This window comes from Taudactylus pleione, unplaced genomic scaffold (assembly GCF_031769625.1).
Source record: "Taudactylus pleione unplaced genomic scaffold, aTauple2 ptg000457l, whole genome shotgun sequence".
In the NCBI taxonomy this organism is placed as follows: domain Eukaryota; kingdom Metazoa; phylum Chordata; class Amphibia; order Anura; family Myobatrachidae; genus Taudactylus; species Taudactylus pleione.
The window spans coordinates 3,154,231-3,180,443 of NW_028284859.1; the positions used below are offsets into that span (position 1 = coordinate 3,154,231).

General features: G+C 42.0%; 1 protein-coding gene across 2 annotated transcripts in view; it reads right to left on the bottom strand.

Annotated features, from left to right (window-relative positions):
- Nucleotides 1-2,793: 2,793 nt before the first annotated feature.
- The window catches only part of LOC148504759 (carotenoid-cleaving dioxygenase, mitochondrial-like), a 54,605-nt gene continuing 31,185 nt past the window's right edge, over nucleotides 2,794-26,213 (bottom strand). For both annotated transcript variants that reach the window (XM_088448543.1, XM_088448544.1), the window contains exons 5-11: nucleotides 25,348-25,476; nucleotides 23,608-23,768; nucleotides 11,803-11,970; nucleotides 9,153-9,290; nucleotides 7,083-7,268; nucleotides 4,784-4,894; nucleotides 2,794-3,288 (exon numbers count right to left, since the gene is read on the bottom strand). In XM_088448543.1, coding sequence (XP_088304669.1) covers nucleotides 3,172-3,288; nucleotides 4,784-4,894; nucleotides 7,083-7,268; nucleotides 9,153-9,290; nucleotides 11,803-11,970; nucleotides 23,608-23,768; nucleotides 25,348-25,476 — 1,010 coding nt within the window. In that variant the 3' untranslated portion in view covers nucleotides 2,794-3,171. The remainder of the gene's footprint in view (nucleotides 3,289-4,783; nucleotides 4,895-7,082; nucleotides 7,269-9,152; nucleotides 9,291-11,802; nucleotides 11,971-23,607; nucleotides 23,769-25,347; nucleotides 25,477-26,213) is intronic.

Sequence of the window (26,213 nt, forward strand, 5' to 3'; positions counted from 1 at the left end):
TCTATAAACTTAATGCAATGTCTCCATCTGGCCTCAATGAGGAATTACTATTTACTCAGTTTATTTGAACATTTTTTTGATGTGTTGATGTATGTCATTTTCGAAAATTATTATTTTTGGCGTCTTTGTACATTTATTTCAATATTTTTGGGCATCATGAAGTTAGCATGCATTTTGGTAACATTAATCTATATTAATGATGGCGTTCTCACTATTAGATATCTGCTCCATGTTAATGGTGTTTTGTTTATGATTATTCTTTAAGATTCCATGTTTACTTTATTTTTTCTCTAGTGCAGGTATACATGTTTAGCCCTTTATACATCTGATTGATAGCTCTTGTTAATCCAGAATGGTATTTATCTAAATTAGCTGCCATAATTAGTCACTTAGGTTTAATGGCTGAATAGCTTACAATGTGCTAATGTCTTTAATACACATTTATCTAACTAGTAGCAACTATACCTTCTGGTTATGATGTGCACCCCTTAGATGGGTTCGATTTTGGGAACGTATACCTTATGTGTTATATGTTGTCTGTTTGTGTACGTGCTGTCGTCTTGACCACCTGTTAGCTCCCCCTTGAGTGAGTCTGGACACTCCCCTTGTTTCTGTTGTTGGCAACACGGGGTTCCGGCTGACCGGATGTTGACAAACGGCGTTCACGTCGCGCCACTTCTGGGTCGGCGGAATCTTTAGTGAGTCCTCCAGAAACAATGGTGTGTACATTGGTTCCCGGTGGGTGATGTTTCCAGGTGACGGCACTTGACGATAGCGCGCGCATGGACAGGAGAGTACGATGTTTGTTGATCACTCATGCTATATTAAGCCTCACTATACAGTACATCATTATGGCTGACCCTTGAAAAAGGCTATATGTGCCGAAACGGCCCATTGGGATGGCTGATCCTCATCGCTTTATACACTAACTGCAGTTTCCAGTTATGGATGAGTACTTTGACAATTTTTTGATGATTGCTTTTTTAATAAGTTTTTTCTATTAAATATGCTTGATTGATATATACATGGTGGTGTGCTGGTTCCTTGGTTTATCCTGGTGGGTAAACATTTTGGCTCTGTTGCTGGACTTATGATTACCTGGCACCCACAAATATACACTTGAAAAGTATGTGCGTCCTGAAACTTGGATATAATATATATTTATTATTTTTTTCTTTGAAGCTTATCCAACATTATTTTTGTTTTAAAAATGTTCTTCACCCAGTTCAATAATTAAAAAAAAAAAAATATTAGCCAGTTAAGGAGGTTAATGTGTAGTTTTGCAACATTTTCACACTTTTCACTAGAGATGTACAGTTCGGTTTTCCTGAACTGCGAACACACCCATACTTAGGGTTTCTGTTGAACAGTGTCCTGGTTCAGAACTCAGTTTTAAAAACCGAACTCTGGTTTTGGATTACATGTAAACAGACCCAAATTACACAATTTTAGCGGTTTTATATGTTTTAATAGATTATCGATTTTAAAGGAATCCAAAACCAAATCCGAACACACTTAAGTGGTTTTGCCAAAACCAAAACACGAGGAATTAGAACTAAAACCCAGGGGGTCTAAGCACATCTCCATATCCAAAGTTATGGACATTCAATGATCTATGGTGTAATTTGTGTACCGGGAATACAGCACTTCATGGAAGGCATTACCACCATGTAAGCGGCTGACCACGAGTGCTTAATGAATGTAACCAGCAGTGTCTGTCCAGAATTGTTCGTGGTAACAGACAGGCAACACTGGCCAATAACAACTATGATGCTTTGCTTGATGACCATTTGCAGCCCTTCATAGACTTCATGTACCCCTACATTTATGGAATAGTCCAGCAGGATAATGTACCATCTCATTGGTCCCAAATTATCCAGAATTGGTTAGAGGAGCATTCTGGAGAGTTCTGACTAATTGTGTGGCTACCACGTTTGCCGGACATGAACCCAATTGAGCATTTATGGGACATGGTGTAGAGGTCCATACGCACCCATGATCGTGCGCCTACAAATATCAGGGAGATGTAGGAGGCTATCCAGATGGCATGGGTCAACAACTCTCCCGAGGTCATGCATCAGCTTGTGGAATTGATGCCACATCGAGTTGCTGCACTTCGCTGGGATAGAGGAGGTCCTACATGATACTAGGCATCTATCCCATGTCTTTTGGCACTTCAGTGTATTATCTTTTATTTATAACATGCCATAAAATGTCTGCAGTGCCGTAGAAAGTATAACCCCCCCCCCAAAAAAAAAACGTAGCAGAGTTATAGCGTAAAAGCACAAAACATAAAAGTTGTCCATTTTGTAAGCAGCTAGTATAAATCACAGTACATCCATCCAGTACATCCAACGGGCAGCAGCAACAGGTGCCTGGATGAGGGGAAGCCACCGAGGTCGCTCCAGCAGATGTCTACTAGGGCCCAGCTTCCACAACGCCAGATGAGACTATGATTTATCAGTAATTTTCATAACTGGCAACTGTCTTAATATTGACAGAGTATAGAAATATAGGACCAGCATCTTACAAGGCAGCAGTGGTTTATGGACTAATTTCTCCATCAAGAACGTTCCTCTAGGTTCAGGCAATGGAAGCACTATAATGTTTACTGGCTCATGGTCTACTGAGAACATTTATTGGTTCCATCTAAAAATAAACCACATCTTGTTCTTTGCATTTTAGCCCTCTATAAAAAGGTTATAAATTACTACATGAGCACATCACTTTGTAAATATCACTAAGGTAATGCAAATTATAAAAACTGTAATAAACCGATATGCAACAATAAGATAAAAAAAATACAACATTTATTGAATAAATCATTAAACTATATATTAAAAATCTCCTCTTAATGAAGATAAAAATAAAAAAAGAACACAGCTCTCAATTATAACCACTGTAAAATCCTTAATACAAGGTAGAAGTATTTTATATATAAAAACTTAACTAGTCCCATAGTTTTTCAGAGCGCTATATGGAGATAAAAAATAAGGTTATAATTAGCCAACAGTTAGTGATCACAGGAATTCCATTATTATAAAGTCAGTTTCGGATATAAATAAAGTGCCTTTACATGTAGCTAAAATCAATTTAAAGCATTTCCTGATGCAATGCTTGGGAACTGCAATGATGACAGATGTTACAGTAGATCCTTTAGAAGTGAGTGAATTATTTCTGGGGCAGGAAGATTCCATGGAACCCATAAGGAATAAGTACAGGTACTTCAGCTCGACAGATTTCTGTAAAGTTTTTGGCATCTAAAATTAGTAGAAAAGTGGTTTTGTCCTAGAAAAAAAAAAAAACATACAAGCTATTAATCAGATGTTTTAATCTTTGTTACAGTATTTTTACAATTGACCCTTCGCACGCTGGACTGACAATGTATACAGAATGGTCTAGTTTTTCTATAAAGCAATGGTGTTGTACGCCGGTGCTTGGATAATCAATCCAATTATGCCTACTGTCTTCTAAACATTATTTCTAGAAAGATCAAGTTTACCGATTTGCTTTTACATTAATAGCTCCATTTAATTTATGTACCTTTTATAAGAGCAACATACAATCTCACGTTACTCCTCTCTAGGCACCACTTACAAAGCAATAAAAATATGGGCAACATAAATGTTGAGCAATTGCAACTTCCATATTACTTTCTAGAATACAGGATCAGTTGATCGTTACAGACCTTGTATTAATTATAGAGCATCTGTACTACTGAAGCCATAAGCAAGTGTTTGGGACCCAACATCCATTCTATAATGTACTACTTTTGTTGCTTTCAGTCTTGTAAAATGAATTAGACATTTTCTTGATTGAGTAATGAGATCACATTTCTCCTTGGTCTACTAGGCTCCATCTGGCCGAGAAATACCCTACAAGCCCATTTATGAAGTAATCACTATTTACATCCTATTGCCTTTTTATTTTTAAATTGTACACAGTTAATTTTTTACAGCAAATTGTAATATTTATTAGAAGAAAAACAATGTTCTATAATAGGGAATCGGTATGTAATGCTACCGAATCAAATACAGACAGCGGTAGCCCGACGGGTCAGAATCCCGACTGCATCAGGTAAGTACTCTAACCCTCCTCTCTCCCTACCCTAACCCTCCATTAGTGGTGCCTAACCCTAACCTCCCCCACCCGCACCCTAAACCTAACCCTCCTGGGGGTGCCTAACCCTAACCACCCCCCACCTAATGGTGTCTAACCCTAAACCCCCCCTTTCCCTAACCTAACCCTCCCGGGTGGGTGCCTAACCCCAAGTCCCCCAGGGGTCCCTTAAGCCAACATTCCTCCTCCTAAACGGTAAAACACCCGGCTTACCTTCGTTCGGTATGCCGGGTGTCGGGATTTAGTAATGGGGCTAATGATAGGTGTTGGGATTTCAATGCCCATCTTTAGTCCCATGTTGGTATGTGGCTGTCGGGATAGCGCCCGCCAGTATCCAGACTACATCCCCTATAGTTGGTGTACAATAGCTGAACGTAGGCTGAGCACTTCTCAAAACAATGATCAATTTACGCAAAAGACTGCATCAGGTTTCAGCAATAAAATGGATGTGAATGTTGGAAACATGTCATCCTCACTGGGCATCAAGGCCTTTGAATACAAGCCATTTAGTTAATGGACTACAATTGCTACAGCAGTCAAACAAAACTGATAAATCGCTCGGGTAACAATTTCCTTTAGTGCCAACACTGTGCCCTAGTATGTAAGCTCATTGAGGCAGGTCAGTAATAACATTTTAGCTTTCCAATTTAAAGTGGCAACGTACCTGCCGGGGAGAGACAACAACTGAAAGGATCACACCATCATCTTCATCACTGGAATCTGGGCTGGGGACAAACACTGGCTCAGAGGGATAGAAACCATCTTCTTGCCAAACCTTTGAATCAAAATAATATTTACATAAATAAAACATTGGGCCTGATTCAGCCTTGTACGTGAACCCAACGGTATCTGTACAAGTCCGATGGCGGGGACACAGTGCATGAGCAGGACCCATTGTGTGCAGAACGTAGCTGCAGCCTCATTGACACGCTGCATACATTTTTTTTTTCCTTTGGGGGGTGGGGGGGGATGGGGATTTGGCAGAGTCAGTGTTCATAAAAATGGGGACATACAGAGGTATGCTCTGCAGATGCATATTTCCTGGCCTTGACCACAGATCAGAGACTGCCACCTGAGTATACAGAGGGTTACTCTAATGGCAGATGTTCTCGTAAGTGGTCCAATGGCTGGGTCACACAAGCATGCAGGAGAAGTCTATTTACACCAGACACCTCCTGCGGCATTACCATATGTTAGCATAGCTGCTGCTAACAAGGCAATAACAGCGTACAATTCTGAATCAGGCCCATTGAACAAAAGAATGGTACAATCAGAATTTAATATCTTACATTTACTAAGTTTACTAAGTAAGCCATACATATACAGTATGGCAATCAAACACACTCAGTCATACATTGTTACATACATACAGTAGGCATAGTACACAAATGTCAGTTTACATCACCTCATTTTACCAGCTCTACCTTGGGGTATTTTTCAATGAAATAATTACAAATTACTCTATATTATTAGTTTTCATATGCTGATGAGGACTTTATTCTATCAAGATCAGAATTTATAGTAGGATTAAGAGAAGACAGAGGCTGCCCAGGACCTAATGTGAATTACATTCGTAATCTTTTGATTTGATTTTAAGAAATTAAGTGCTCAACTTCCACAGACTCAGTCTGGATGCGGATGAGGAGTTGGTCTGAACATATAATGCATTTTATTACTCTTTAAACGGGAAAACAGTCAGTAAAGAGATGGATGAAGGGGTGGAGGCTTTGCAGAAGTTGTACAAGGGAGGGAATTCCACAGAGTGGGTGCAGCCTGAAAAAGGACACAGGAGCAGGAGTAAGCATACTTACCTACTCTCCCGGGACCCATGGAAGATTCATGAATTTTAAGGGACTCCTGGGCTTCCAGAAGAGTGAGTGGTCCGCCCTCAATCGAGCATCAGTGGGGTGGGAACAATATGACAGTGCTATCATAGTTGCAACATTTGGCCCTGTCCTCTCTTAAGATGGATACAAACTATCCAATTATTGGGATGACAATTGGATAGTGTGTATACTGGAGCATTGGAGTGTTTGAAGTGGATATAAGGCATCAAATGCTCCTGCAGCAATCAGATCGGGGGAAGAATATTGCGTATGCTGCACATGCTATGTCAATCCCGACCTCCTCACTCTGTCCAAGAGATGAAAGGGAAAGTACACACTGAGCTAGACATGATCAGTGTGTAAGGATGTGCACCAATCCGATAACTGCTCAGACAGATCAGAGAGTCCATTGGATTGGCTGCACCCATCTGTAGTGTGTATCCGGCTTTAGGCACATGATTCACAGCATTTTGCCATGAGGGCTGGTGCCAAATGGCACAAATAGTCACCAGCATCTTCCAGGTTATTCTATAAGTCGGTAAGTATGGGAGTAAGTAATGAGTGAGGAGATACAGATCTTAGGCAGAACAGAGGACGATTTGGGAGATAATGTGAGACAAGTGAAGAGATGTATGCAGGTATATGGGATTCTATAATATTCTGGAAACAATATAGGGGCAGAGAGTGGAGTAGCAGCAGAATGTTTTGCGAGTCTAAACACTGCATTTCAAATAGATTGCTGGAGTGAAAAGCTTGGTTAGAGGACCAGTGAGAAGGGAATTGCAGCAGTCAATGTGAGAAGATTAGAAGTGTCAACATTACATTTCTTGTAGCGTCCTATAAGAAATAGGTGCATGTTCTGGAGCTACAGTAGGTTTTACACGCACATAAAAAAATGTTTGACAGTTCTGTGTCAATGTTGACCTCAGACATGATCATTAAGGGTAGAATTGAGAGAATGGAAAAGTCAATATACAGTTTACAATGTTACCCATTGCTTTTACTGCACATTGCAGTCTCGTGTGATCTGAAACCAACACAAATCCAAACAAATGGGGAAATTTACTTCAACAATCCGTTAATCAGATCATCTCAAAATGTATCAAGTCCTCTAAAGAGGATTAGAAATGTACTTACTCTTAAAGCCTTGGTTACAACATCCATTTTGACAAGACAACTCCCTACGAGATGCTGTAATCCACATCCATAGAAATAGCGGTATCTCTTGGTGTTGTACTTGGAATAGTTGATTGTTGGAAAGTCCAGACCTTTGATCTCCTCAAATGACTCCTCATTATATAGGTTTTCATGAGTGCACCACACCTAGAACAGCATTAGGTCTGGTGACTAATAGTTTCTTTTATAGAGAACACATTGATATGAAAAAAATAAATGTAAAATTGTCAAACTTAAAAACGTAACAAAAATAGCATATTGTGCAAGTCATTTCAGAATGGCAACCATTTAGAAGAAAAATTTATCAATCGACATTTCTATTAAGGCTTGATCTTTGTCCATGCACTTCTAGTGTTAAGGACATTTGAAGACAAACACTGGATCATAAACAAAGCATTATATGAAACATGTTAAAGGAGAATGGATGTATAGGATAAAGCATATTTTAGGATTTTGAAACTAATTTGGCTTATTAGTGTTAGTCACCCATACACAGCCATGTTATGGGGCAAAACATTCCAAAAAGTGCAGCCATACCATTTACAGGAAGGAGCTAAGAGAAGACATGGCTCATATGGTTATATATACTTAAATGTATAAGATATACACTATTTCATGTTTATCTATTGTTTCTCTATAACAAACACTAACTTGGAAGTGACAGAGCTAATTTATCACTGAGATGTTCTGGATGAGTTATCATTGAGACACCCTTAATGGCTGAGTCATTTTATACCCTATATACTGTGTAGAGTATAACATATAATCAATACATATTAGGGTATATTTTATAAGGGTACAGGTTCGTGTGTATGGACACACACAGGTGCATGAAGGAAAATCTGCATCAGAACAGAACTATTATCGTCTGATATTTTTCGCTCCTCACTTTTTGATTTGTGACCCCTTTGTGAGACTGTGGAAGCAAATTAAAATAAGAACTACAGATAAGGGGATCTCATTTCTCTTAGATCAACATGTGGTCAGAACACGGGAGATCAAAGAACTCATATTAGTTGTATTTCCCCCCCTCCCCTGTGTTCATACCTTTGAAAGTAATTATATTTTAAAGAGACTTTAATAAAAGTAAGTTTTTAAATTTGACAAACATTTACATATAAGAGTGCCCCAGAAAAATAGCCTCTCTAAACATAGCAGCCAATAAGAGTCAGGTAGATTCTTATTGGCTGCTGCACCCAGGGCCAGCACTGGGCTGGAGAGGCATCGGCGCTGCCTACTCCATTTGCAGCGGCAGTCGGTGGCTGGAGCTCTCTCCTGAGTTCCGCCTTCACAGTGGGTGAAGAGCCATCATGACATCTCTCCCATATTGCTCAGCACGAGGAACGGGGACAGAGCAGTCGGATGGCAGCGGACACAGAATCAGGCTTCAAGTATAGTATTGTGCGCGTCTATGTGTAAGGGCCCCTTCTACTGGGGGCCACTGCATAAGGAGCACTAAATAGCATATGGAATTGAAAGGAATGTTCCCAGAGTGGACTAGAAACAGTGGCGCGTCATGTTGACATGTCCCCATTTTTCAGCGGACACGCCCCTTGTGACCTTAGGCAACGCCTATTTTTTTGGCACACACAGTTGGGGGGGCACCATTTTTCATCTTGCACTTAGTGTCAAAGACCCTAGTTTGGCCACTGCAATACTGGCTGCTTTTGCATGTAACAAACAGCTTTGTTTTCACACTGAAATTTAGAAATCAGTTTGGACATGACCCATTAAACTCTTCGGCATTCTTTTCACCCCCAACCATACGGGAAGCAGTGGCTTACAAAAGTTGCCATCTTATGAACCATGCCCTAAATCTCTGCACATTTTTAAATCTGCGTCAACTGCAATGCAACATGGTTGCTAAGTTACCTACTTTATTTCTGCTTTGCTCCCAACTCAGAATAAGGTCCAGCATTATTTGTGTTATTTTATTAAATGGGAATTTCCCACTTTAAAATCTGCATCTTGTGGTATTTCACGGTAGGCAGAGTCAGATACTGCCCTCAAAGACCTCACATGTGATCTTACCTTCCCATCCGCTCTTTGCACGGCAGTGGCTGCTGTATATGTGAGAGGATTGATGTTTATACCTGGTGGTGTCTCACTGGTTATATTCAGAGGAAGCACAAATCTGCGAGGAAAAGTCTTTGCAGCCAAATTATAGACCTGTTAAATATATACATTTACTTTAGTGTTAATTTTAGCAATTTATACATCACTGAAGCATTTACTAAGCCCAAAAATAAAATGTTAACACATGAAGCATGGAGATACACTGTTCTGTTACCCTGACTAGCTGCTGCAGCTGTTACAAAGTAAGGATACAGCTACAGGACGGTTCCTTTACTGGAATCCTCTCCCTCATTCTATTGGATCGCCCTCTAGCTTCTCATTCTGTAAGTGATTGCTAGCATGTCTGGAGCGCATTAAACAGGGATGATGACCAAACAAGCACTATGCTATGAACAGTGGCGTAACTAAGGGGGGGGGGGTCGAGCAGAGCCTATGCCCTAAGCGCCGTAGGACCGGCGGTGTGGGGGGGGGGCGCCGGCCCGTCCTAGTTCAGCATTGTAGCGCCGACCGCAGTGTGTGCGGTCATCACTACACATTTACACAGGACCGGCGCTAGGCTTCCCTGCGCCCAGCACCGGTCCTGTGCTACACAGCCGAGCCCCTTCCCTCTCCCTGAGCGCTTACCCAATAGCGCCAGGAGGGTGGGTGGCGGGCTCAGGCTGTGCAGTTTACACACACACATCGCCGCCAGCGATGTGTGTGTTAACCAGCAGCCAATGAGAGTCAGACAGACTCTCCCTTCCGGCTCCTGCAGTGGGTAACGGGAGAGACGTCATGACGTCTCTACCATAATGCAGAGCGCGCTAGCCCGGGAGGACTGACGAGCGGAGACAGGAGCAGTGGCTGGACCCGGAGAGTGGATTCAGGAGTGTCGGGATGGGCGCCCCCATTTTTAAATTTGCTCTGGGCTCCAAATACCCTAGTTACGGCACTGGCTATGAACCAGCTCACACCTGTGTTTCACTTGTTTTCTTAAGTGAATTTCTCCAAGCATAACCCTTTGTACCTCTTACTGCTTTAATGCATTAGCCATGTACAATTTGTGTTTCTCAAACTCTGTCCTCATGGAACCCTAACAGCGTGTTTTCAAGGTATCCTTATATATAATTAGTACCACCTGTTCTTCTATTGTGTTAGCAGTGAATCGGTATGTAATGCTCGCTACTAAATAGCCGCCGGATCATATACACCAGAAGACTGAAGGAGGGAAATCCAGGCAGGGGGTGGCAAGTACCCTAACCCTCCCTTAGTGTTGCCTAACCTCCCCACCTAGTGCCTAAACCTAACCTCCCCCCGTTAGTGCCCAACACCCCCTTCTCGCATCCTAAACCTAACCCTCACCCCCCTAGGTGGTGGCTAACCCCAACCCCCCTTTCCCTACCCTAACCCCCTAGTGGTGCTTAACCCCAAGTCCCCCTAAACTCAACCTTTCCCCACCCCCTCGTGCGGCTAGACGCCAAAACACCCGGCTTACCTCCATTCGTGTCGGGATTTCTTAGTGGGGCTAATGATAGGCATTGGGATTTCGACATCTATCGTTAGTCCAGTTTTCAGGCTTGCAGTGTCGGAATATCGGTGGGCGGGATAGTGCCCGTCAATATCCAGACTGCATCCTGTTAACACACCTCTGCTCCAGCTAGATCTGGAAAACATGCACTGTTAGTGCTTTTCAAACCTGATCCTCATGGAAGCCTACTTTATAGATTAGCACATTGTAAACATTAGATAAGAATAATATTTAATGAAGTGTCGCCTCCCCACTCCATTATGAGAAGCTAAAGTCACAAGACAACCACATATTTCACATAGAGTCCTAATGGGATCATCTATGGTCTATTATGCCACACAGCAGAGTACCTTATACACATTATGCCAGACAGCAGAGCCCTTACATAGCTGCAGTGCTGCTTACCTAGGCTTCGGGAGCGGCGGAGCTGACTGTACAGGAGTTGGGCGTCTGCTGCTGACATGTATTTTAGTAATATACATTATAGCAGGTGCACGGAAGATTGCGGCGGTAACAGCGGCAGACCAGTGAACTCTCATGCAGCCTAATCCAATCAGTGGCCACTACCATGCTAACATGCCACTGGTTGGCTGAGAGAGCGCTATTCTCAGCCAACCAGCTGCCTGTTACCATCGGTAATGTCCACTGATTGGATCCGAGCAGCCAACTTTCCTAACCAACACACTGAGATCTGACGCTGGGATCGACATTTTGGATAGGTTTTTGGATTCGAACCCGGCAGGAAGATCTGAGCCGGGACACCCAGTTCGGGTGGGTTTGGATTTCTTAAAAACTGAACAGCTCATCTCTAATCTTAAATTGCGTGCTGGTCAGAAACCGTAGAATATGCACCTGGTCACAGACTTTTGTCCCATTTGTGCCCATGTATGAAACAATTTCTTTAAGTTTCAAGTCATCAAATCAGAATGTAATTAATCTACAGATGCACGTAGTTTTAATGTTTACCACTTTTGATGACAATCACATATGGTATGAAATGGACCTTGCTGTTCAAATTTATTTGGGCTTATTAAAGCAAACAAGGCTCTGTATTCAAATGCAGACACAACATACTGTTAATGCTGAGTAATACAATACCTCATCCAAAGCTTTCCCAGATTTGTGCAGATTTTGTAGGTTATATAGATGTATAAGTTCCCCATCATCCTGACAGCAGAGGTCGAGCACGATGCAACCCTGATCTTCATAGGCATTGATTTGGTGAAACATTGCAACAGCGCCAGTGTGGAAGGTTACAGAGTGCAGCTGCAATAAGAAGACGACGACAACTGTCAGGACATTTTATAGCATAAACAAAATTAAACTTGCTATATGGTGGGGTCATCTATAATCAGGGAGTAGAGATAAACGATCGTATTTTTTGCAAAGTAAAATGTTCAGCAAATTCAAAATAAAAGATAAGAATTAATTTGTTCTTTTTATTATGAAGGGAGGGTGATCTCCCCTTTATTGATTCCTACCCATCTATACCTTCTAACAATCTATTCCTGCCTATACCTTCTAAATATTCCTTCCTATACCTTCTAAAATTGTCGCTATTCAGCGTAATGAGTCGCACAGTAAATAATTGCTTTCAGACTTTGAATGTAGTTCCAAAGCACAAAAAGATATTATTCAATATAAAAACAGATGGTTACACGCTGTGATCTAAATACAATTAGCGCAAATAAATTTATACAATGACTAGGTACAGTTGATATACATATGAAAGTAAGAATACTCACATTATGTTGTAACTCTGTAAATCATATATCCATTAATGATCACAATTATAATAAACTACAACAACCTATTTGTACTATACAACAACAAAACTGGGCAGAATTATAACTATAATCACAAGACTATTAATTCACAACTTCCATGAATCAAGCACATGTTTCAATGGGGGGAGGGGAGTATCACATGTAATGCCATTGTCTAACCCACTTGCTGGTAACCATCTTTAACAAAAACTGCAGTCTCTATCTTACACACGGTTATTACTTATACCATTCAAAGCTGTTATTAATTAAACTTTCATGATATAGCACTGATACCAGCCTATGATTACATTTATGATACTATATAAACTTATTCAGATAGTAGGCACCATATAGTAGCCAAAATACCAGTACTCACAGTACCCAAATCTATCATAACACTAGAATACTGGCATAGGTTTGGTGTTATTTCAGCCATGATCACACTACTAGTAATTCACCATTCCATTGAATTAAGTACATGGTTCCAGACCCTAATACAGCTCACCAGCGGATCTCAAACAATTATATCAACCAGCACCAATCATTACAAATACCATAGTTCTGTTTCACATATTACAAAAACTCCATAAATCAATTCCCTTCCTGCATGCTGATAATACAACCAGTATAAACAGACAATTGTACACTGCAGCATGGATGATAATCTTACAGGCTAGATCACACTGTATCATCCACTGTATGCCAACACAGACTTATGAATTCCTTTAACTACAAACTTGTTACATACAATCTTTATAAGCTACATTACAGATTAACACACAACTAGCTACAAATACCCAAATTGACTAACTACTGTACAGTTTAGCAACAATATACTTAGCCATATTTCCCGGAGGACTTGGCATCTGTTCCAGGAGTTTGTAGCTGCATTGTTAGTGTGTCTGCTCCCAGTTTGTGAATGCCAGCCAGTGTCTGTAAGAATGTCCCCAGTGTGTGAACCATACTCCTCCCCCCTCACCTGTGAGGTCATTTCCATACAAGGGCATGCCAAACCTTATTGTGCTGTGTAGGATCTCAGGAAGTGGTCTCTATGTGTGAACTGGAATAACCAGTTATCTGAGCTCTGGGATAACTGATTCACATTAATATATATATATATTTTTGATTCTAGTTGTGTAAGGAATTGTTTTTATTATATATTGGTCTTAATATATTCTATATTATATGGTGATATTGATATACACTCTGTACAAAATGCAAATCGGCAAACACAATCTCATTGGCTTTTGATAAGGGTCATAGTAGCATTCAACAGTTTCTTGGACAATTAGTATGATGTCATTAGGGGTAGTTCTTGGTCTTCCGTTGCTGCTTTGTTCTTGGTTTTCCAGCTCTTTGTATGCTAATCTAAAGGGAAATACTACATACATAGTACATTTCTATCACCTAATATCTTCATAATACATAACTTGCAGACGCATGTTGCGATCTCCTTGCCAATGGAACCGGAAATCTGTTGAACAGCAGTGGATCAGTATGGTACTAAACATGGTATAGTTATCATGTACTATACCTTAGTTATTAAATACATTCATTTTCCAACATGATCGGTAATACATATAACCTTTAATGTTAACCCTTAACGCTAGGAAACATTTTATATATGAATGTGCAAATGTGTTGGTGTGGGGACCTTAAACGGAAGACGCTCATGTGCAATAAGTTATGTTGCTCAGCAAGTGAGTTTATATTAACTGTATTAAATAAATGTCAGTGTGTGTTTTATGGAGTTTACTAATAGTGTTCTATTGCGGGGCAATCGCACGACGCTAAGTAATAGCATCGCCATATGTACTTAATTATATGGGATTCGTTAAAATGGCGCTGGATGGCCAGTCGCAAAATGGCATTTTGTTGCTATTGGCAAAATGGCGTTGTGCAGATTTATTTTTAAACAGATTCCATCTCAGCCAATTATCCAGCTTCGACACCTTCTAAATGACTTATCCAATATCCATTATCCATCATTCAATGCCATAAATGACATAGTATTAAGATGCATATCCACTACGCGACTAGGGAAAGAGTACGATTACGACATCGTAATCATACAGTCTTTCCTGATCCCCTGGAGTGCCTACACTAAAAGATTTGTCATTCAGCGATGAGGGAGGGTGCCTACACTGAACATGGCCAATCTGTCTTTATCAGCAGATTGACAGTCATGTTCAGGCGATGATTGATGTCGGAAACGACCAGCGGGAGTGCACATCTCTGGTCATTTCTGACAGTGCACGATTAATGAGCAATTGAACGATTACAATGTCGTTATCGTTCATTAATATCGCCTAATGGATATGTGGCTTTAGATTTACAGTTTTGCTCATGTCTAGTCCATGATCTTGTGTAGTAAACTTAAATAATGGCTACAATGTCTATTTTCATTGTCAAACAAAGTAAACAATCATACTCCAAAATGTAGCCATTTTAGATTATTTTGTAACAACTTGTTTTTGTACCTTTTATTCATCATTGGAAAATGCAGGGACCAACATTGTGCCCATAAAATACATTAAAGAGAACAGATTACAGTGAAGTATTATCTACAGTATTTCACTATAGCTATTTAACAGGCCATGGATAACAATTTGTATAGTAAAATGTGTGTCCATCTTGGTGGCTCATGTCAGTAGTAAACATAAGCATCCCAATGCTTCCCACAGCAGCCAATCAGAAAGCAGCTACTGCTTCAACAGTTTCGCATCACTGAAGTATTAAAATACAATTATATTTGTGCAGACAAAGAACTGACCGAGTCAAAACTGTACTAAGCCTCAAAAGATTGAGCAAAATAAAAAAAAAAAATGGAAAGATGAATGTGTGGCGTGGTAAGGGAGGAGATTTGATAGTGGACTGCCTAGGTGCTGCATTTTATACCAGTTAAAAGTGACCAATCCCGACGGCCAATCCACCCCCACACACAGAAGTCCCTACAAATGACCCAGACTCACAGACATATCCTTCAGTATACATGAGATAGAGGACCCATCAGACACTGAACAATATGAAGATTTAGCCAGACACTCACTTAGACAAGGGTGGGTCAGTACCCTAAGGGACACATCCACACAGGAAGACCCAACACACATAACATCCCCATATCCACCAGCTCCCCTTCCACCCCCACCATGTACACTCAAACACAGAAGACCAATGGTCCAAACATTTTTTAGACTTGGAGGCAGGCAGCAGCACCTGCCTACAACCACCACACACCAGCAACCCAAACAGAGTCAAAAGAAAACTAGACCAATGAGTCAAGGATGCAGGGGTGGACATCCAACCAGATCCAAAGCACCAACCCACCCTCCAACACCTGACAACAAAAGGCATCTACAACCTCAGCTCCCACACCCTCACTCCCAATGACATCTCCCTCCTCAACAAAGGCCTCAAGTTTGCACCCAACAACTACTTAAACAAATTTGAAACCTACCTCAACAGATTTGTCTGTAAACTCACATTGAAAAAGTACTTTTTATCTAACAAAATCACCACAGAGCCTCACCACGACAAGTTCAAACACACGTCACTCAAACCACCTTCAAATTTCTTCCCCAGCCACTTGAAAGGACACCTTGTACACACCTTCGAACATGTGGTAACAGAGGACATAAACAAACTCAACACCCGGACCAAACATCACAACTCCAACCTAACAGCAGGTGACTCAGTGCACTCTACGACCTCAAGACTGACAAAAACCTCTTAATCAAACTGGCAGACGAGGGAGGGGGGTTAGTTCTCCTAGACAAAATGGACTACATCACAGCCATCACAGGATCCCTACACATACTCCAAGACAAAGATACATACGAAACTCTCAGAACAGATCCCACGCAGAAATTCAACCAAACACTCAAACACATACTACAAAGCGGATTAGACAAAGGCATCCAGACTAAACACGAATACAACTTCATATACAACCCCAATCCCATCATACCAGTTTTCTATTATCTCCCAAAAATGCACAAAATCACCAATCCACCAGGCAGACCCATCATCTCCGGCATCAACTCCATATCAAGCAACCTGTCACAATACATCGACCATTACCTCCAACCATACGTCAACGATCACATCTCCAAGACACTACACATACAGTATACTAAAAATCCTCAGCAACATCACATGGGGTGAGGACCACTGGTTGGTAACTAGTGATGTCACATCACTCTATACTATCATCAATCACAAACAGGTACTCGACAGCATCAACAAACACCTCAAGCATGATGACTAGAACCAATTATCTTTCATCCTACAAGGCATTGACTACATCCTCACACAATTACTTCTGATTCAATGGGGACTTTTTCCTACAGAGGACTGGCACCGCAATGGGGACCAAGTCTGCGCCCAGCTATGCCAACCTGTTCATGAGCAGCTGGGAGGACCCCCACATATGGACGGGATTCGAACTTGATCCTCTGGACGAGATATATTGACGACAACCTCTGTATCTGGAAAGGTCCCCTCCACACACTACTTGACTTCAACTCCATCAACAACAACGACAGAAATCTTCATTTCACAACACAATACAGCCAAACCTCAGTAAAACTTCGACTTGGAAATCTACATTGACAACCAACAGATACAAACCAGAACTTACCAGAAACCCGTGGACATCAGCTATATTCTATCCACCAGTGGTCATTGCCCCACATGGCTTGACAACATCCCCACAGGACAGTTTAAACGCATTAGATGCAACTGCACGAGACTCGCAGATTACAAGGAACAAGCCAACACCCTCAAAATAACTATTCATAGACAAAGCATACAAACCGGACAAGTTAGAACTCACCCTCACACAGATAGGACAAGAAGACAGACAACCGCTCCTAGACTACAAACGACCACAAGACACACAGAACAGCATTCCATTCATCACGCAATACAACACCCACGCAAACAGTATAAAACGTTTCTTCAACAAACATTGGCACCTACTACTACAAGACAAACTCGCTGACATTCTGCCCACCAGACCCAGTCATCTACAAAAAAGCCCCACAACATACAAAACTGGTACACAAACACATCCCACCCCTGCAACAAACACAGAATAACCTAGACAACACGAAACTCACAGGTTTTTTCAAATGCGGAACCTGCACAAACTTATTTATTTTATTTATTTATTACCAGTTATTTATATAGCGCACACATATTCCGCAGCGCTTTACAGAGAATATTTGGTCATTCATATCAGTCCCTGCCCCAGTGGAGCTTACAATTTATGTTCCCTATCACATACACACACACATACACACTAGGGTTAATTTGTGTTGGGAGCCAATTAACCTACCAGTATATTTTTGGAGTGTGGGAGGAAACCGGAGTACCCGGAGGAAACCCACGCAAGCACAGGGAGAATATACAAATTCCACACAGGTAGGGCCATGGTGGGAATCAAACCCATGACCTCAGTGCTGTGAGGCAGTAATGCTAACCATTACACCATCTGTGCTGCACCACCTTGAAATATTGAAGTACCACAACCACCAACACATCAAAAAAGGGGAAACATACAAAATAAAAAGGAACACATCACATGCAACACCACCAACGTCATCTACCTCATACAATGGCCCTGCAACCAACAGTACATTGGAAGGACCATCAGACCACTCAAAATAAGGATTGCGGAACACCTCAGAAACATCACCAGACAGATAACCACAGCATACCCATACACTTCAAACACCAGAGAAATACCATAGGCAACAGATTCATAGGCATTAAACACAAAAAAACACTGGAAGGGTGGCGACCACATCAAAATCCTCAACAAAAGGAACTCCGGTGGATCTTCACACTCAAAACACCAACACCCAAAGGACTCAACATCGACAATGAAGTAAAATCAGACATAACCAAATAAACTCACCCAACACAGCCCAGACGCAGTCAACACCATGTACCATCGCCCCCTCATCTGGCAATCCACACAAACCTCCCCCCTCACACCCCCCCTCCTACACAACCCCATCCCAATTAGACTGACCCAGCACCCAGGCTCCGACCAATCCGGGCTCTCTCCCCCCTCCCCCTGTGACACCACACATACCCGGATCACCACCACACCTCTCCCTTCTCCCCCCCACCAGGACACTCATACCATTCCCGCAACACCCCCCCTCTTGCTATCCAATGCACACCCACCAACACCGCACCACAACCCCCTACAAACCCCCCCACCCAGCCACCCTCCCCTGCCAACAATCCCACACCCATCCCAGCACACATGATCATCACAGACTGCACCCCAATCAACCCCCTCCCACTTCCAGCACCACACATTACCAACACACCACTCCCAGGACAGACAACACAGCCCCCAAACTCACATCGCCATTCCACACATATACCCTACCAACCCCCCCACACTCCTCCTCGCCTTACACAGCCTCACACCTCAGTTTGCCCCTTACAACATCAACCCCGTCTGAACACATTAAGAACCACCGCAGCATATACCCACCACCTTTCCACATCACCAATTACAGCAATACTAGCCATGACACCAACCTTCACCCTGCAAATGTGATCACAACAAACACCATGTGACCACCCACCCCTCCACTTAACGTCCATTTAAACACACCACAAGGCCCGCCCCGTTACATCACCTCACAAAAAGTCTCCGCGGAGTTACCATAACGATCGCCAGCACAACCAACCAATCCCCACAGAGACCCAGCACACACCCACACTCACCATAGGCCGCCCGCAGCACGTGACTACTGCCCATACACGCCTGCAGCTCTACTCCACACCCACCAATTAGACCGCAGGACCTCCCCCACGCACATCACAGCCAATCCCCACGGACCTCCCGTGATGCACCAGCAACCCATCACCACACACACCCGCTCCAACTTTTCTCACCTACCATTTGCCGCTTACATCACCTGATTGCTGGCATACCCGGAAGCACAGCACTTAAACCCCACGCCTGCATAGTCACACTCCTCACCTCCTTGAAGAAGGCAGAACCCCTGCCGAAACAAGTCAGAGACCCCTACACTCCATTAGCACGGCTTGCCTCCACTGACACTCCCCATCCCCACGGGGACCACCGGTGGCCACAGCCGTCCCAAGCACTCACCGGTGCCAATGCAGAGTACACCACCTTGTCCTGCTCTACATAGCTCAGCCTCCCCCAAGTGTACCTCATACAGCCCATCCCAGGAGGACCACCCCCCGCCACAGGGTTGGTCGCCACCCGTCCACCCACCTCAAACTCCCACAGCAGCACCCCCACCCGCTTGAGTGGCCCAGCAGCAGCAGCAGACTCCACAGCCACAGTGGACCCAGCACCCCATGAACTCCACTCAGTCGCTGACCACAACAGACCAGATCGTCCTCTTAGATCAGCAGCAACCTACCTCTGAAACCGCAGCAGATCACTTCAAGCAGCAAGAACCTGCAGCAACGTTCATACATCTACGGCCGCACCAACTACACCACAAATCCTACCAGTAGGAATCTGACTTCAAGACTGACCACCATGCGGGACGCCGCCTGGGTGCACACCCCCACCCGATACATCTGCTGCCCCCCTCCACCCAAGACTCCCTAAGACTGTCGACCAAAGGTCCAGCAGGAGTAATGTGCTGATCAATTGAACCGCACAGTAAGGAGCCCCCTGAAAGGGTCCACCAACCTCCCTAGTCTCTCCAACACTCACCACACCATCCCCTTGTGCCCGAGACTGTACAGGAGAAGCACTGTGACTACTCCATTAAACTATTTGGCCTCCTCATTTTTGTCTGCTTCTTCTTTTTCTCACACCTCACCTCATCCATTCCCCCCCACCACATTACACCCAACACGCCAGCAACCAGGCACATATTCCTATACACTCACATAACTACCGCACCCATAGGGCAAGCGCATCTTCCACCCCCCCTTCCCCACCAAGCTACCACGCAGGACCCGGTACTCCTGTCAGGAGGAAAGTGCAGCACCCCAACCACATATTAGGTACGTCATATACCCCCACACCACACCTCATCTGCCCATACAGTAGAGTGCATTTCGACCCTACCATTACCATGTCACAGTGAATGATAACACCTTGGCTCAGCACATGATCAGAGATTCACAACTCTAAACCCCACAAGGTTAAGGCCTGTTTGGCCCAGCTGCGTCCTTGTTAATTGATGGAGAACTCTATCCTGGGGTATTCAACATGCGGCCCCCCAGCTGCTGTGGGACTACACATTCAGCCTGTCCTGCCAGTTTTAGCATGTCCCAATAACATAACTATCAGGGCATGCTGAGATTAGGGTGCTCTGTAGTTCCAGAGCATCTGGAGAGCCGCATGCCAAATACCCCTGACCTATCGTCTGTTTAATCAAGATTCAATCTCTGCCATCTGATTTTCATTCACTCTTGGTGCTCAGCTAGACAACTATTTAGGATTGTCATTAATTTCTTAGCACCGAGAACAAAGAACAGGTACAGTTTACAGTCATTAGTGTTTCATTATTTCAGCCAGTAGTAAAAGATTATATCTCGTGATGCTTTTCTCTATTTTTCATACATATATCAACCCTGTTTCTGGCATTTGACACATAGACTTCATTATATTATAAATATATATATATTTTTTTTTTGTTAAATCTGCTGTCAATTGTCTAAATTCTCCATTTGACATACCAAGATACATGTATTTTAGCTATTAATTATATATTTCTTTTTACACACACGTTTTTTTTTTCATATATATATATATATATTTTTTTTTTTTTTTTTTCTGTCTGTTCTCTTTTATAATCATCATCCTTAGGTTTCTGGTTTTATAAATAAATCTATGTATGTATACTTATAAAGTTCATGTGCTGATTGTTGCCTGTGTCCCTCTATTGGGATCAAATTGTTTTTTCACTCAAACCAGTAATTAATTATATTCACATGTATTTAATGATGATTAATTGCTGCAGGTATTTAAACTGCTCAGACTTGCAATGTTTCATTCACCTTGAAAAAGGTGTCAGAAGGACGCTGAAATGCATTGGTGCCTGATACCGCTACACTCACCCGGCTTTTGGTCCCTGGATTTTCATCACCAGTTCCCTCTGCACATTCATACATCATGCCTGGAAAACAGCCAGTGCCTATACCAGCATACAGTGCCTCCTTCCTCAAATCCATCTGGAACTTGGAGCCCTCTGTCTAATTCCCATCTGACACGGAGCTTCAGAGAGGCGTAATTCTTTTTTCCAAAGTCTCCCCGCCAGTCAGGTCGAGCCCATGCACGCTGGTCAGACAACCCATCCGTCCTCAGAGCTCGCCGTTTCCCACCCCCGTGCCGGACCCGGAGCATTGGAGCGGCCACCCACTCCCCTCTGCATCTCCATCGTCAGCTGGGTTGAGATCAGGAGGCCAGCCATCCTTGGTCTCAGCAACCACCATCCACACTGTGGTCAAGCACAAAGATCTGGGTCTGATCAGCCTGCACGGAAGGTAATATCAATACCATATTTATTACACTTTAACTTCATCATCGGATGATGAACTAAGTAACACCATTTGAAACATTTACATCTGTCTATGGAGGAGTTTCATAGAGGGTTTTATCAAATGTCTATTTACTAGTCTGGGACTTTTCATTTACACTTTTTTTTTTTTTTTTTTTTAATTATATATTTCATGAATTAAATTATTTATATGTATTTCATTTATTTCATTCTTTATATGTGTTTTTTTTGCTTCAATTGATCTGTAAAGCATTGGTTGCTTTGTCCTAATAAATATACAATTGATTTTTATTATACACATTGTTGCTACTGGTTTGAGTGATCCTTATTTATGCTAACAGAATCTGTGGTTGCTTTATCTTCTATGTATTTTCTTATTCAGTGGGATTGACTACCTCACACAACCACATTGAATCTGTTTAGTACATATTAACTCTACAGCACCTGGGCTATATCTTGTGTTTTTTCAGCCAGTAGTAGCATGCATACTTCAACAATCATGGCTGTAGGCCTGCCGATGGGGTGCAAAGGAGCCACCAGTCCAGGGCCTGAGTTTCTGAGGGGCTCAGAGTCTGTTGGGCCAAAAAAAACACTTAGGAGGCCACCAACCTCCTTTATTTAGGTCATTTAAATTAGGACTCACACTGGCTGAAAGTGCAACAAGTACAACAAGCTCAAGCCAGCCTTCTAATAAATTGTATCCACTAGACCACAGATCATCTATTAAATTTGCAGTATGTTTTTTTATGACCATGCATAAGACTTAATTTGTGGCATATGATGTAAATAGGGTGCACTACTAACTATTGTATTGCAATAAGTATGTTTTATGTATTGTATGGGTGACACTAGGATGCTCTTTATTTAATAAATACATCATCCAGTTGTTCAAACACTGTCAATACATAAAAAGTAGTATATTGCTACACCAGTCAGTCATCGACTGTCTACATTTGTAACAAAATGTTCTATATAGTTAAATAATTGGGCTTGCACATGTGCCATCTTTCTGAATATACTGTATCAGAAAGAATGAATAGGTACACTCTTAAAATGCCCCAGGCAATATAAAGAGTTCCCAAAGTCTAAGCCAAAAAAAATAATAGATGACACAGGAACTTTGAGGCAGTCAGTATGTCACATGTTCTGGGGGCAAGGGGAGGTGGGTGCAGAAGTGCCCCGATTCCACCAACTCATGTATTAATTGTTCTCAATGAGACTTCGATTGCGTCATCATTTAGACCGGGATATCTTTGTATTCTGTAGTAGGTTATTGCCTATAATGTATTTGCATTTGGACCCCCATGCTATATAGCGCTGCATATTTTACCACTTATAAACAGAACACTGTGCTGTGAACTTCTCTACACATCAGGACCTGCCGTGTAGAGACCAGATTTCATCAGGGCACCCAAAGCAAACAAGTGACACCCACATTTAAGTATGAAAAGCAGGAGATTCATTTTTACGAACATGAAATTAGCCCATACTGTAAAGTGTGTCAGTCTAATCAAATGTACAGTACAGACTGAAAGACAGCAATTCCCAGGAACATGGAGACCTGGACTAACTCCTAGAAATGTACAATTGCCAGACCTGCACTATGATAGCAGCCATACCTTTCCTGTGTGTCTATTGGCCACATGGAATATGGTGTCCAATGCAGGATCCCAGCTGAAGCTGTCAAATATTGATGTCTTTGTTATTTTGCCAGTAAGAATTTTTAGAAGATTCATTTTAATTGGCTGTTCTATAAAGACAATGAAGTTTTCGGTCATTCCTAAGAAAAGAATTAAAAAAATATATATAAAATTCACAGTATTCAACAAAAATAGTGTTTAAATAACTTCACTTACAGTATGTGATGGAGCACAAATACACTCGAGTCAAATTGTCTGGGTTCACACAATTGTAAGCATGGGTGTATTTATAATGGATGTAGGGAGCGGTGCACACTGGCCCCTGGTCCAGGAGAGCTCACACTGCACAGCCTGCCCTGCTTCCATTCACAATACACAAGTCTCAGTTGGTGCTGCAGAAATCACTGGAAAAATGGTATCCACCCCATTTTCCTGAAGACCTGTGCATGTGCAATGCAGAAATCACTGAGAAAGTATACACTGGTGTCATGTTCCTGGTGATTTGCATAATGTTGGCCCCCTTCTCTGTTAAACTGCGCCAACTCATGTTTTGGGAAGTGAGAAACAAAATAAGTGTATAATTCCATATGCATCATCTAGAATGGTAAAAAAAAAAAAACAACCACAGTATGCTCTAACGTGCCACTTAATAAAAAGGGGTCATGTATAAATATCACTACTACTTTTGCAAATTCCATATTTACTGGTGCAGGATGGGCTTACTTTGACATCCTGCCTTTTCTCTTCTGTTATCTGCGTTTTTACGATTTGGTCTTGGGGTTCTTTTTACCAGCAGTAACTTGCTGATACGGACCATATCTACTGTTATGTGGCCACCAGACTGTCACTGGCTGAGTACCAACTGTGCACCAGTTTGAGCAGTAATCCCTGCCACAACAATGTTCCTACACCAGTAACTGGAACACTTACTTCTGGGTGTTCTATATAGCTGCTACACTTTGCCACCCTGCAGTCCTATGATAGGTGGAACCTGTCATAGTCGCTAGCAGTGTTGACTCTGGGTGTTGTGTTAACACAGGACAACCATGGGGGAATCACTTGCACCCTCCCCCATCCCCCCACTCCACACACTACCCGTAATACTTTTCCCGTGTCCACAATATTTGGCTGCTATATGGGAGAAGTGTTACAAGGAGGGGAAGGCCATTACCCTTATGGCCCCCACCCCCCTGCATCCATCAATAATATTCATATGTTCTTTTGACTATTAATGATAGTGATCGTTATGAGGTCTCCTACAATGTTACCATCAAACAGAGGTTTCCAAACTCCGCTATTACAGTCCAGGTTTTCCAAGATGGAGTCCAAATGGTTAAATCAAATTCACTGAGGTACTAATTAAGTCACCTGTGCTCAAGCATGGATAGCCTTAAAACATGGACTGTAATGGTGGAGTTTGGGAACCTCTGCCATAGAATACTGCTGCATGATGACCGCCAGTGTTACTTGTAAATATGTAAAATTATACAACCTGATACAATTATCATTTATCTATAATGTATCTGTATCTTTTAAGATAAGGTCTACATAGAAATTACACGTTAGAGATCTAATAATTATCACCATGGTTGCAGGCTGGCTGTGAAAAGTTGGATTACAAATGTTATTAGCTGAAAATAATGCAATGACTTGTTTTGCCCACAGTACAGCAACTGTCATTAAGCCTTAATGCACAATATTGCATTAGAATTAATTTACCAAAGCTATGGTAATAAGATGGGTTCCATGTGTCCTTTGCTGGTATGGAGCAGATTACTTGTGCACCTTGCAGTGTGTCTTCATCCTCTGATTCCTGGGCAGGCACCTTAATAATGTTGTAAAATGAGCCTACAAATATAAACACTAAATAAGAATGTGGTCATTTGTATCCTTGTGCAAAAATTACATAATATCTATTGTAATAATTAAGCTTTAAATACACAGCCTATGACTTCACTAAATAACCTGGATCACTAAAACTGGATTTCCCAGAGCTAGGTGTTTGGGGGGGTGGGGGTGTAGATAAATCGGGGAATTACAGCAGACGCAGGTGTGGGGGTTCTTTTAGGCATGACAAATAAAAATTGACTTATTTGAAACTACTGTGTATTGCTGCTTTCTTACACCTCCAATCTAGTGGACAAGAGGAATTTTCTATTGTTGCACACAATGTGTCCTATACTTATTAACAGTGTTTCATCGATAAGACTCAGTCAATACATATATTTTCGCTACAGGATCTCAGCATTCCAATAAGGTTTCTGGGGACAAAAATCTTAATTCTTAATCCTTGGTCCTCATGGAACCCCAACAGTGCATGTTTTCAAGACTTAGTTGGAGCACCAGTGTTTTAATTGACTGACACATTAGATCTAGAGGTATTAATTAGGATACCTTGAAGACATGCATGAAAACAGGGTGAGAAAAACACAGAATATGTAGTTACAAATTATTCTTGAGCAAAATATTTAAAAATATAGAAGAGCGTAGAGAGTGAGGAAGAGAATGCTGTGCACAGTCCTGTAGGATTTCTTTTGAATGTGAGAAAGAAATTGAGGCTAATGGAGCGTACACACGGTCAGATT